The sequence below is a fragment of the Theropithecus gelada genome, chromosome 11 (genome assembly GCF_003255815.1).
Source record: "Theropithecus gelada isolate Dixy chromosome 11, Tgel_1.0, whole genome shotgun sequence".
In the NCBI taxonomy this organism is placed as follows: Eukaryota; Metazoa; Chordata; class Mammalia; order Primates; family Cercopithecidae; genus Theropithecus; species Theropithecus gelada.
The window spans coordinates 38908578-38923672 of NC_037679.1; the positions used below are offsets into that span (position 1 = coordinate 38908578).

Here is a 15095-nt window from a genome sequence, read left to right on the forward strand (position 1 = left end):
AAGAAAAACAAAACTCACACAAAGATGCAATCATATTACAGTGATAGAAGCAGAAAAGCAAGAAGCAAACATGCCTAAAATATGTGTATTTTGCAATTTCAGAGGAATGTAAGAAAAGCTCGTTTCCACCACCCACAATGTGTACTAGCTATTATTTATCCAACTGACTTTATAGCTTTATATTTAGGTTGACATTATGTGTAGCATTAATGCGGTGAATCTAATAGAGAAGCAACTGCAGCATTTATTTTAAACTTCTTTCAAAGAGTGACAGGCAAAGCTAACACACAACACATTACTGCAGTGTACTGTTTTATTCTCCCTTAAATGATAAGCATTCTGGGGTGTTATGCAAAAAGCAAGCAGCAGTAATTGATGAGCTGTAAAACTGGTTAGGTCATACCGCCCAGAAGATACTGACTCTTGCCGGTCACCTTTCAGATACAAACCATTTAAATTTAGTTTAATCACACTGAAACTATTTCCAAGACATTCTTTCCCAGATTAATAACAAATGCTGATATTTAGTCAAGCAGTACATTTACTGTAAATGTTAATGTTTTTAGGGTATGGGATTTTAAAAGTAGATAGAATCCTACTCATCATCTTTTAAGTACCATGCTATTCTAACATCAGCATGCCTAAACATTATATAGACAAAAACATTATTTTCAATACATAGATCTTTCTTCTAGTAAATAATACAGTCATGACAAATTCATAGAAATCATCACACTTCTCAAAATACTAGCACATAAAGTGTCATATTTGATCTTTACCACTTTGCAAAGTATCAGAAATAGAATATTTCTTCTGAGAGGATTAATCTCCCGATGAGCCTCAATTTTATTAGGTGTCTTCAAGATTTTAACTTAGTGGTAAAGTAAGACAAGAAAACTACACCCGACTGCCTGATTCTATTAGCTCAATGAAATTGACAACTGTAAATGGTACGAAATTTCTTATATTTGACAAATGTATTAACATTAAAAAATATAATTGGCCAGGCACAATGGCTCAAGCCTGTAATCCCAGCACTTTGGGAGGCCTAGGTGGAAGGATAGCATAAAGCCACGAGTTCAAGACCAGCCTGGGCAAAAAAGTGAGACCTTGTCTCCAAAAAGAAATTAAAAAAATAGCTGGGTGTGGAGGCAGGCACCTGTAGTGCCAGCTATTCTGGAAGCTGATGTGGGAGGATTGCTTGAACCCAGGAATTGGAGGATGCAGTGAGCCATGACTGTGCCACTGTACTCCAGCCTGGGTGACAGAGCTGAACCCAGGAATTGGAGGATGCAGTGAGTCGTGATTGTACCACTGTACTCCAGCCTGGGTGACAGAACAATATCCTATCTCTTTAAAAAACAAACAAACAAAACCACAAGGAAAAAAAAAATATGGTTGAGAGAAAATGCACGTAAACTGTTCAATTTTGTGCCTGCTCGATATAGGGAATGCTGAATAAATGTTAGCAGTTTACTATTAATACCATGATTATAGAGAGTGGATTAGCTACTTTGTAATTTATCTGCATTTGACAAGCAGAAAAAGGAGGTCAGGTGAGCCTGTCAGAATATGAATGTGTCTGCATCATGTATATGTTAGAAAAAAAAAAAAAAGTATCAAAATATCAGCTATCTCTGCATGACAGATTATGGATAATTTAATATTTTCTTCTTTTGCTAAAGTTTCTGCAATAAACATATTACTTTCATAAGAAAAATTAAATATTTGAAATTGTGATTGTATTTGAAAAATAAGTATTACTTTAAGTACAGTTTGTTACTATGCCTTTCATCTCAACCGTTAGTATAACAAAGAGCTGATTTTATTATTTCTGCTTATCCTGGAGATAAAATTCAGTAACAGTTAAATATTCTAACAGGAAATAATAATCAATATTAAATTTATTAAAACACTATTTTAGCAATTATTAGTTATGTCCATTTTGAAAACATGGCTCAGAACACTAATTTTTAAAATTTGCAGAAATCATAATAAAATGGTAGCTACTGCAAGGTACAACTAGCAAATGACACAGACATTAAAAGACTATTTTTATATTCTTTATTTTTTTTAACCATTTCTCTTTTTTTTGGGTGAAAAAGGCAAATTGGTTATTTTTAAAACAGAATGGAAGAAAAATGTTTTTATATCAATAGCTCCTGAGAATTTACTCTTTGATCATAGCTACCAGCCTGCCATTTCTTCTGTGGTCGAAACCCTACCAAGTCTAGCTACTGCTCAGCTACACTACAATCAATCTTTGGGCACTTTAACTTTTGGATCATTTATACATTCTCAACTGATCAGGCTAAACTTGTAAAGTTATTCCTATGACTACTCCTAGACCTCTGAGCAACAATAACTGAAGAGAAATACAAGTGAATGTATTACAGTCAATAAAAAATTGCAGAAAGACATCAAGTGGCATAAGGATTTTCTTGTAATCAATTTTTTTGTTTAAAATATCCTAAGTTAAATATTTCAACTCGAAATTTAAAAAAATTATTAAATTTACCTTAAAAAGAATTTGAAAATTTGATGTTCCAGATTTAAAAACTTCATTTCAAGAATAGAAGTATTTTAGGTTTATAAATAATTAAAATAAATGTATTTATGATTAAAACATTTTAGGTACATACCATAAGAGATAAACAGCATTTCAAGAATATCAAATTCACTATCAAAATGTGTACAGCACATTTCAGAATCAAGGCAAGATAGTTTTTTTTAATTCATTAAAATAATTATGTGGTAAATTAAATTTTATTTAACAAGGTCATTTCATACCTAGAGAGACCCTATAGAATTCTATAAAGAAGCTAAGTTGCTGTAAAATACATTAACTCAATAAATATTAATTTAAACTAATTAAAACTGTCATCCATAATAACAAAACAAAAACAAAAAACCTACCATTGTTTACCTAAAACAAGAAAAAAAATAATTATTTAATAAGCGGGACACTTACCCTTTTTTCCATTTCCAACAGTGACCTATCAGCAAATCTTTCTTGTCTCTGCAACGAAGTAAGAAATTATGAAAGAGGTAAGTGCAAAAAAGATTGAGGGGCGACCACAGTAATTCTCTTTTAATGGGTATTAAATCACAATATTCAAGTGGAGTAAAACACAGGTTCATGAGTAAAGCAAAGAGAAAACAGGATTTATATTAAAATAATAAAGAGTGAAACGAATGTTTAGAAATAGAATGGTAACCAGACCTCTCATTTTATGTTCTCTATCACTTTTCCCCAGGAACTTTCATAGTTTAGTTGGGCGTGAGGGTGAGTGAGTGAGTACTGTGGAAGAAAAACAAAAACAAAAAAACTGTAGCTTTCCTTCTGAAGCCGAAATTCTTTCTTTTCCTACACCATCAGGAGTGGCTAATCATAATGGTCAGATTCCAAGACCTTGATTGAAATATATTCATTACCAGGTTGAGTGACTCTGTATCCATGCAGCCAGACCAGTAAACTGGCCTTTTTATCTTCTCCCACAGCTATCTTGGTCTTGGCTCACATTCTAGAGGTTTCTTTTCCAATCATCCATGCTCCACAATTGGTTCATATCCACTTTCACTCACAAGAAATTCTAGCTGTACAGCTTTCTTCTGCCGGTGAGCTCAGGCCTTTCATTTTTTCTACTTCCTGTACTATGTGACCAGCTCAAAGTTGGTAAAATCCTGATATTTAAGCTTGGCTTTAAGGGATGGAAAAGCACCTTGGGTTTCAGCCACATGTTGTATCCTGTACTAGAGATTAGAGAGCTCTGGACATTGACCACAGGCCCAGTTTAACAACAACAACAACAACAACAACAACAAAAAGTGGCATCTTAGATCTTATTTACATTGATATCTATACAAACATCTCCCTTGGAATTCCTGGTCAATTTGCTGAAAATGAATTCCTCAAAAGCCAACCTGCTGAATAACCTACTTTACTAATTTACCAAAAATGATTTTTGACCACTTTAACAAGAATGCTTTGAGTGCTGACCATAAAATATGCTTTAAAAACATATTGATTAAACACAATTTCACTGTTCAATGTGGTAATTTAAAAAATATTTCTTTACATAATTTTCTTTTACGCCAACCCTTTCAGTATTCATGTTTTAGTATCTCTAGGACTTGTAACCAAGTCACTTTTTGATTCCTCTTTCACAATTTTAATGGTTATGGTGTGTAACATTTAAAGAACTAGTCATGGCCAGGTTTTCTTACTTTTTCTCTTATTTTAAATGGCTTCAAGCTTTTGTGCTTACTCTTTCTGGAAACATGAAAGTCAATATTCCAATTGCTTCTTGTAAGAAATTCAGTTCAGAATTTCAAATATGAGGCTGGGTATAGTGGCTCACACCTGTAATTCTAACACTTTGTGAAGCTGAGGTGGGCGGATCACTTGAGCCCAGGAGTTCAAGACCAGCCAGGGCAACACAGTGAAACCCTGTTTCCACTAAATAAATAAATAAATAAATAAATAAATAAAAATTGAAAAATTAAACAGATGTGGTGGCATTGCCTGTAGTCCCAAATACCTGGGAGGATAAGGTGGGATGATTGCTTGAGCCAGGGATATTGAGGCTGCAGAGAGCCCTGATTGTGCCACTGCACTCCAGCTTGAGTGACAAAGCGAGACGCTGTATCCATTAAAAAATAATAATAATTTAAATATGAATGAGACTGTTCAGTTAATTCTCATTTATTTTTGGTTCTGAATTTAAACATTTAATTGCTAGAAATATAAAACAAAGGCTGAAAACGCCACTTGAGGATTTAAAAATAAATCATAGAAACTCTTTACAAAACCGAAAAATTTTTAAATAATATTCAAAAGCACCTGAAAAAAATCAAATAGCCAAAATAATAACATCACACGTAAATTAACAAAACATGGAAAAATAGCATTTCATTGGAGATTTTTTCATATGGGAACATTTTAGCAATTATATGTGGTTTGCAAATTTCATTGATTAGAAAACATCAACATCAGTTTAGATAGTATTTTTACTTAGTTAACTTTCTTGTTAAACATTCCAGTTAAAGCTGTTAAAATCACAATGAGTAAATCTGGTGAACTGGTCATTTGGCAAAGTGGTATTCAGCAGACTGGTTCTGGTAGGCTGGCATATTTTTTCCCTTCCTTGGAGATGATACGGGAAGGAGAGTACCTGAGCTAGGGCAAGAGTCAAGGATTCCAGAGTCTCTTGGCTAAATACTATCAAATAGACCTAAACTTCAAGATTAATTTCATGCAACTATAAAAACTGCCACTGCTATTTGTGGCAAATATCTGATGCAAATATTTGTATATTTGTGAAAAGTTACGAAGTCAATCAATGCCAAAAAACAAACAAACAAACAAAAAAAAGGTGGAAAAGTTCACAGTAAATTCAGGATAAATGCCTGAAAGTTGAACCCCAAAAGTTTACTTTAATGCTTATCAGTTTTACTTTTATGAATTATACTGCTCATTATTAACTCAGTATACTGGACATGATACTCAGAGTACCTGCCAAGGCAGAAGCTGTCATACTTTTTAATCCTGCTTCTCTTGCCAGGTAGCAGAAATTGGTACCCGATCCACAGGCAACTTTCTGTCCATTGACCTATGAAATGGTCACTAACAAAACAGGCTACTCCATACTGGGTAGTAAGTGGCTAATTCTATCAATTCCCCTCTCTTGCAGGGTTTGACTGAGAGAGATACAGAATAATTACATGACAATGAAGTAGGCAGCAAAGCAGAACACAGAGAAGGCATTAAGTAGTGGAGACACAGATGAGCTGAGTCACCATGACAGAACACTATAGTAGGAAGCAGTGCATTTATTTAATAAATTTATTTATTTATTTATTTGAGATGGAATCTCACTCTGTCACCCAGGCTGGAGTGCAGTGGCACGATCCTGGCTCACTGCAACCTCCACCTCCCGGGCTCAAGCAATTCTCCTGCTTCAGCTCCCAAGTAGCTGGGACTACAGGCGCCCACCACCACACTCAGCTACTTTTTTTGTACTTTTAGTAAAGATGAGGTTTCACTATGCTGGCCAGACTGGTCTCGAACTCCTGACCTCAGGCAATCCACCTGCCTTGGACTCCCAAAGTGCTGGAATTACAGGCATGAGTCACCGCGCCAGGCTGCAGCGGACATCTTTACTTAGAACTAACATTGTAATGAAATCCCTAGAGCTGAAGCTATGCTCAGAGAGCTCATTATATTTTTATGTATACAGGCTCACTAAGATACTAATGCAACCTGAAGGATGATGACAAGTTCACTGATTAAAAAACACCAACATCAGTTTAGATATTTTTACTTAGTTAACTTTTCTGCTAAACATTACAGCTTACCATGAAGCCTAAATATAAGTCAGTAGTTTTAATGTGTATGACACTGTAAGTTTTTATGACATCTCACTATGAAATGTATTCTTGTTCTGTTTTACTTTTCTGTTTATCTTTACAAAAACCTCCATTAACATGAAGGAATCTGAGGAGTCTTCACAACCTTGTGAGGTTAGCCTGACCCCTGGAAGTTTAGCACAGTATCTACTGTCCTCAGACAATTGCTTTACAACACAACAATGGTTAAAAGAAGGATCTGGTAACAAGTTTAAGTTTAACAAATAGAATGAACTTTGTTGGTTTTTGTTTTGGTGTTGTTTTATTATAATTAATTTTTAAAAATTAAGAAAAAGATGAGTGTAAAGACTGATCAAAAAGAGTATGTAGTCCCATTCACAGATCTGGACATGCTGTTTTTAGATCCATGCTTTCAGCGGGATTCTAAGAGTTGTGCTGCAGAAGTACGTTTATGCTAGAAAGTCCCAGGTTAAAATTGAACACGTTTGTTTTCTTAAAAATTACAGGATGCCTTAGAGCCTTTAGCAAATAAATAGACCCTGTAAAGTCTCTAACATGTAAAATATGTAATATTTCCCTAGTTTCTTTGATCACAAAGTTTTTTTTTGTTTTCTGAAAGGAGGGAAACGAGGAGAAGATGTACCTATTCCTATTTCCCAGAACTAATGTTCCATGGAAATGGAAAAGTGGCTTGGGAAACAATTGCCAGATCATATGTACAAGGTTGTGAGTTTTGCTTGGCTATCCCAATTTTATTGTTCAAATTTATCTTCTCTAGGCTGCTGCATAGAAGGAACTTACAAAAGGAGCTATGATTAAAATTACCTTCTTCCAGCACTACAATATAAAATAATCTTTACTTGAACAAACAGAAAATATTTGTAGTAAATAAAAATTTTTATATGGCTATAAGATGATTCTGTATAGATGCTTTTAATGTTTTAATGCCTTGCTACATTTGGTATTCTGGAAATAAACATTTAAAACCTTGACATACCACAACATTGGTATTAAAAAGCTTTTTATATGTTGACTTTTGACTGTAAGACTATTTTTTAAATTTACTTCAGAAAAAGTAAATAATCCAAAAACAGCATTATCTTCTATTATCAATTATCAAACTTCTATTTAGAGTATTAGAAAAAATTTTAATACCATTTTTAGATGGAATAAATCACAACCATTACCTTGAGAGTAACAAAAAGAAAAGGATACAAACCTGGGTGGCCTTTTCCAACTGTAATTTAAGATCTGTTAGTTCCATATTTGTATCATGTAGCTGTGCCTTCAGCTTTTCATTTTCAGCTAGAATTTGTTCATAAAGCTATAAAAATTAGGGTAAAAGAACAAATTACTTTTCTGCTCTCCTATTACTTTAAAATTTCTCATTGATTACTTTGCAATATTAAAACAGCTTAATGTAGCATATGAGCTATAAAAGATACATTTAAAAAATCCTTCATGGTTGCAAAGTACAGACTGTTGGTTATGTAAGTGTGTTTGTCCCATATAAAGTCTTAAAATTAGTTCCAGCATTCAAAAATCAAGACTTGACAGAAAAATCGGACTTTTCAGGTTATCTTAAAAAAGATTCAGTCATCTGATAAAGAGGGACCACATACCTGCACAGCAACTGCAGCTAGGGCTAAGGAGTCACTGTGATCTTTATTTGGAGTCTGTGAGATTTTCTGCCTATCACTCTCTCTTGAATTCCCAGAAATGAGATGGAGTACCAGCTGTATTTATCATTATACTTCTATATTGCTTATAGTAAAGTTAAAAGGCAAATGACGTATTTCCTGAAATATTTCAAATCTGGGATGAGATCCAAGACCTTCCCCTTTTCTAATGCTTTTTGTCTTTCTTAACACTGCTTCTTCCTTACCCCTGCTTTACTACTTCCACCATAATTCTGGCTATGATCATCTCTTATCTAAACTATTCTAATTCCCTGATCGCTCTCTAATCTGTTTTGTATATAGGAGCTAAAATTAACTTTTCAAAATGAAAATCTCATCATTTTCATAGGCCAACCATTCCATTTCCACCCACAAATTAAAAACTCTTGAATGGCTTCCTGATGTTCTTAGCATACACAAAATCTTACAGTGGCCTATAAGGCACTGCATTATCCGGTCTCAGCCTACACAACTGCTGCCTCAAACAAATATTTCTTCCCCCTACTGGCCATAATTAAAATTTAATTATTCCAATGCATCATGTATTCTCCCCCTACCAGGTCTATGTGCGTGTAGTTCCACTCCATTTGGAATAATTTTCTCTCCCATTTTTGCCAGTTAACTATTAGTAATCCTTCCATGTTTGGCTGAAACCACACTTCCTTTGGAAATCAATTTTTTTTTTTTTTGAGATAGAGTTTCCCTCTTGTTGCCCAGGCTGGAGTGCAATGGTGTGATCTCAGCTCAATGCAACCTCTGCCTCCTGGGTTCAAGTGATTCTCCTGCCTCAGCCTCCTGAGTAGCTGGGATTATAGACATGCGCCACCACACCCGGGGTAATTTTGTATTTTTAGTAGAGAGGGGGTTTCTCCATGTTGGTCTGGCTGGTCTCGAACTCCTGACTTCAGGTGATCTGCCTGCCTCACCTCCCAAAGTGCTGGGATTACAGGCATGAGCTACTGTGCCCAGCCAAGGAAATCAATCTACTTTCTTTTGTTATATACTTTTATAAAATTGCTTTTCTACTTCAGGTTAACTGTCTCCATTATTTATTATACATTCATTAGTATGACTATATAATAAGGTCTCTCTCCCCCACTACATGGAAGATGCCCACGAGAGCAAGATAACATCTTCATCTCCATCTGCCCATTACTAGAATCTCTCTACTTAGCACAGTTCAATTCTTTATTGAATAAATGATGAATCTTATTCATAATGTAAAGTGATTCTCTCCCTCACCCATTCCCCTAACTTGGCTTTTAAAAAAGTATGTTATTCAAACAGCTGCCAGATAACTGCGGACATGTACAAATGCCATAAGCTTTCTCCTTCTCCAACAGACTTTCTGTTTACTATAAAGCACAAAATATGCATATATAAATGAATCCCAGATTATTGAGTTTCTGGGATTTATTTCTTAATTACTTTAATCCTTAATAGCACTTGAGCTGCCCCAAGTTTTTCAGTTACCTATGAAAAACTATCAATATATTCTCTTAGGAAAAGCCATCTTCTGTTTGGCTGCTTCCTAGTAACAAACAAAGAAACAAAGTGTGCATACACTTGTGTGCACCTGTTTACTGAATGCTCCTTTCCAGCTCAATCATAGCAATGACTTGAGACACTTAAATGTAAAATCATCTTGGATGATTTTCTCTTCCCTTTAATAAACAAACAGCTATTTATATTCTACTTACCATCACTTGCCGAAAACTGAAAATGAAAATAAGTCATTTTACTCATTTCATTATGAGTTTTTAAAATAACATTTGAATATGAGTATCTCAACATAAAAGATAACTTATTTTTTATTAAATATAACTAAATAACCCAAGTACCTTTTTAAAGTCAGTTGAGTCATCCTTTTCTAGCCTGCTGCTGTAAGGTTTTCTTTCTTCTAAGTAACTGTATGATCCAGAGCGACCCAGCAAGGAATCATATCGATCACCAGCTGATGTAGAACTGGTTTCATATCTTCAAAAGATTTAAATAAAAAACCTTGTTATAGGCTTTTACAACTTATATTAACATACATCCTAGTACACATATAACTTGACAGTTCAAAAGTGTAGGTCACAGTCTCCCTCTGTTATCTGATTAATTTTTGTGATATATAATAAGTGGGAAGTTATTTTATTTTTTGAGATAGGGTCTCACTCTGCTGCCAGGCTGGAGTGCAGTGGCATGATCTCAGCTCACTGCACTTGACTTCTCGGGCTCAAGTGATTCTTCTACCTCAGCCCCCTGGGTTGCTGGGACTACAGGCACATGCCACCATGCCTAATTCTGTACTTTTGGTACAGATAGGGTTTCAACATGTTGCCCAGGCTGGTCTTGAACTCCTGGGCTCAAGCAATTCACATGCCTCAGCCTCCCAAAGTGTTGGGAGACTACAGGAATGAGCCACTGCACCCAGCTATTTTTTAATACTACTAATTTCCATTAATTGAGGAAGAGAGTCAACATTTCCATGTTTAAAAGCCAAAACTGGTTTCATATGATTAATATTCTAAATTGTACGTTTCCTCCCACATTTTAATATTTCCAAAACCAGAAAATGGCTTACAATTGACGATGCATTCTAGTTTAATTGGTAGTACCTTTCCTTTTTTTAGTAGTAGGTAACACAATGGTGTTCTAAAAATGAGTAATGTCTTAGATTTGATGAAATAAAGTATATCCAAAGTGACAGGTAATGGCTTTGTCCTAAACAGGAAAAACAAATCTTATTGGTAAAGGAGAATTCTCTTATCATCTGGTTCTGAAATTCAGATTACCTTTTCTGACAGATGCCATTGGCTCTGCATTTCAATTCAATAGAATCATCAGCAGACAGAAATTTATTATTGGTCTTACAGGGCTGTGGTTAACAATGATAAGAGAAATGGAATGGAGATCAAAATCAAGGATAGAGTGGAGGTTCTCTGAAAAAATGGATAATTTTGAATTAGGTGACACTTTTTTTTTTGTTTTGTTTTGTTTTTTTAAAGACACAGCGTCTCACTGTGTCCAGTGAGGAGTACAGGCTGGAGTGCACTGGCACAATCATAGCTCACTATAACCTTGAACTCCTGGGGGCTCAAGTGATACTTCTGACTCAGCCTCCCCAGTAGTTAGGAATAGAGGAGCATATAGGCATGCCTGGATAATTAAGGAAAAAAATTTTTTTTTTTTTTTTGGTAGAGATGGAGTCTTGATGTTGTCCACTCTGGTCTTCAACTCCTGGACTCAAGCGATGCTCCTGCCTCAGCCTCCCCAAGTGCTAGGATTACAGGCTTGAGCTAGATGACATTTTTTAAAGTGTCTTCATTGGTTCTCTTTTGTCTAAAGCAGGGCTACATAAGAGAAGATTCTGAATACTTAATCAAATATATTTCTGGCCAAGTGTGGGTTTTATCAGTCCCTGATGTTAATAATGAGATAGTTGAACTAACCTAAGAAACTTTGGAATACCTCTGTTGTAGAGATTTGGGAAAAAATCTCACTTGCTTTGACTAGTGATCTAGAAGTAAAGCCTTTAACAAAGAAAGCTAGTAACAATGATAAGGCCATCAAAATTTCTGTAATTTTTTTATCATCAAATAATTCTATAAACTTACAAAATCCATAGATTCCTAGCAAAACATTTTTAACAAAGATAAAAATAAGAAAAAAGTCAATTAAAAAATAAATAAAACATACCTAGAAATGGAATCCGTCTAGAAAGAAAGAGAAAAACATAGGCATACTAAATTTTTATGTTTTCATTAAACTATTAACCTCTGATTAAGTAAATTTAATGTAGTATCAATAGCATTTTCAAACTATTAAACTAACATCTGTTTTCTACATGTGTTTTAATTTTACTGAGGTTGTTTTAGAAAGAGGTTCTAGAATACAGAGTCACTGTATATTTTCAAAGGCATATCATCATGCAATTACATGTGGCAATTTATGGGTATCTCCTGTGACTTCCTACAATGACCACTTACAATATTTTTTAATTAAAATAAAAAAAGAGACAAAGATATCTATTACATATACCCACTGAGCAGGAGGAAGTAATATATTTACATTAAGAAATGTTGACTTTACTATGATATCTCAAAGCAGTCATTTTACTCATTTTTGTTTCTGAGGCAATGAGAAGCAAACAAATGAACACCTAAGGTACTTTATACATAACAGTATATACATATTTTGTTTAAAATTTACTTTCTGGAAATCTAGCTATATACCTTTAAGGTTAGCAGTTAGGTGATAGGAAATTTAATTTTCTCAAGCAAGTGGTATGCTACACTCAAGTTCCAGAAAGTCTTATTTAAGTGGTGAAAAGATTAATAGGGTAAAACACTCTTACTGGGGGCCAAAGTAGTCTTTTTCAGTAGTCAAATTTAGCCTTTTCTTCTTCTATTGAAATACTCACTGATTCTATAATTTAACTATACAGAATGGTTTGTTAAACTTCTTAATTTAAATATTAGTGATTTCCCATTATATTTATCTTTGGAGATACTGTAAAATTACTAGGTTACTTTTGGGATTGTTAAGCCTATTTTGGACTAAAAATGTTTTACTAAAGTCTATGTAAATTTCCTCTGCAAAACCAATTTTAACTTTGCTCCTTCCATTGTTTTTTAATGTTTTATTTTATCAATTTACTCTTTGGTTTTACAACAACTAACAATTTTAAAGAATAAATTTCAATTTTCAACATATTCAAATTCAGTAAAATGGCTATTCATGAACTAAAATGTCTACGTATCAAACAAAAATAATACATCTCACCTTATAGTTTGCACTTACATTCACTGATTTAAATTTTAAAAATAGAAAGTCTAGTCACAGAAATCACTCACATTCCGTTTGTCTTTAAAAATCATGGTGTTATCACTGATTATTATTACTGTTTTTGACATAAGGTGTCACTCTGTTTCCTAGGCTGGAGTGCATTGATATGATCACAGCTCACTACAGCCTCGACTTCCTGGCCCAAGTGATCCTTCTGCCTCAGCCTCCCAGTTAGCTGGGATTACACGCATGCAACACCACATCCGACTAATTTCTTAAATTTACTGTTGAGATAGGGTCTCCTATGTTGCCCAAGTTGGTCTTCAACTCCTGGGCTCAAGCAACCTTCCCACCTCAGCCTCCCAGAGTGTTGGGATTATAGGCGTGAGCCACCATGCCCGGCCTATCATTTAAAAACTTTTAAGAATTGTGGTAAAAACCACATACTGTAAAATTTACTATGTAAACTGTTTTTTAGAGTATATAGTTCAGTATTTTTAATTATATTCATATTGTTGTGCAAAAGATCTCTAGAATTTTTTCATCTTGTAAAAATAAAACTCTATATCCATTGAACAATTTCCTTTGTCCTCCTCTTCCTAGCTCTCGCAACAATGGTTCTACTTTCTGTTTCTATGATACCCAAATAAAATAAGTGGAATCACATAGTTCTTGTCTTTTTGTAACTTGCTTATTTCATTTAGCATAATGCCCTTGTTCCCCAAATTTTAAGATTAATTTTCCAAAGTAAAAATATGCTTTTAAAGATAAAAAAGATTAAAACATATAGAATGATATTCAGAAATATCTTTCTGACTATGGTATTGTAAGTTCATATAATGGTATACAAAGTTCCTGTGTAATTTCTCATCCCTCCATTCTCTAGATAACCACTGTTATCTAACCAACCTTTTCTGGACACATAACATCTATGTGAATAGAGAAAATATTGATCTACACACATACATTGCATCTTATTTATTTATCTACATCCATTCTTCCTTTTTCTCATGGTGTAGCAGTTACTAGGTTTAGGTGAGATGACATGTAGCCCATGTTGGTAGCAAAATGGCTGCAACAGTTCAGTGATAGGCCCTGTCTATCCTAAGCCAACTATAATCTCATCCCTATGAGATAAATCAGCTTGAGGATGAAGCTGACACAAAGGACTGCAGAATATAACTGGAGTACATTTTCTTTGTTTAATCCAGTTTGACTTAGGTTTCATATTGTTATTTATATTTGTTATATTTATTTATATGTTATTCGTTACTTAACTAAAAGAACTCCAACCTATTTGGAGTTACAACAAATAGATTGTTCTATTAAATAGGCTGGAGTTCTTTTAGTTATAAGTAACGAATAACATATAAATAAATATAGATCTATTTAAAGTAAACAAAAAACACTTAAATTGAAAATAAAAAAACTTTTCTTTTTAGAAACAATGTTCCTCTTCATCTTAACGTATCTCGCATATAATTTTAACAGTAAAACTAAATACAATATACATCAATATGCTTCAAAATTACAACTTTAAAAGCTAGATAATCTCCCTTCCACTCCAGCTTGGTGGGGGTTGGAGTCTGCATGATAAGGCAATGAGAGGTGTCAGACAGGGAAGGTTTACTAATTTCCTCCCCTCTTGTTTACCTGTCCATTGGTTTTCATGGAAAGATGAGAATTTACAGGGTACTACTGGGAAAGGAAGATGATGGGTAAGTTGATAGAATATAATAAAGAAGGGACATAGGTAAATTGGGGAGTTCTGATAACTGACAAGCAAATAGTTTAGGTAACAGTTAAAGCTTTAGGTCTGCAAATAATGTAACCTCAGAACCAATTCACTCCTCAATGTCTGGCCACCTAAAGATAAAATTAAAATTTTGGGGTGGAAACAGGCAAACTTGGCCCTAAAATAATGTTCACAGTTACCTAGCAAAGGCAACCTACTTTTGTTCACTTCCTGTTACTGTAGATCCTTGCTGACTAAAAAGAAATGTGTTTGCTCTATTAAGGAACTTCAACTCAAAATGAGTAAAATAATATTAATATGACCAGAATGCTATTTCAGGCTAAACAATGCCAGGTTTAGAACTAACTCGTGTTGTTCAGCTCTATCCTCATACGAATAGAAATATTTTAAATATTTTTTAGCTTTCTGCACAGCCAAACAATCAGGAAGCGGGTGGGGGAACTTTCAACCTTTGCTGACTATGCAGCCTTGTCATTCAAACTTGCTTTAGGTCCTTCATCAGTACTGAGAGGAAAAAA

General features: G+C 34.3%; 1 protein-coding gene across 6 annotated transcripts in view; it reads right to left on the bottom strand.

Moving 5' to 3' along the window:
• PPP1R12A (protein phosphatase 1 regulatory subunit 12A) overlaps positions 1-15095 on the bottom strand; it is a 162645-nt gene that overhangs the window by 5366 nt on the left and 142184 nt on the right. For 4 of the 6 annotated variants that reach the window (XM_025400849.1, XM_025400852.1, XM_025400848.1 and 1 more), the window contains 4 exons: positions 11733-11749; positions 9890-10025; positions 7589-7693; positions 2972-3019 (listed from right to left, as the gene is read on the bottom strand). In XM_025400849.1, the coding sequence (XP_025256634.1) occupies positions 2972-3019; positions 7589-7693; positions 9890-10025; positions 11733-11749 (306 nt within the window). The remainder of the gene's footprint in view (positions 1-2971; positions 3020-7588; positions 7694-9889; positions 10026-11732; positions 11750-15095) is intronic. The other 2 variants (XM_025400850.1, XM_025400851.1) reach the window with 1 other exon arrangement.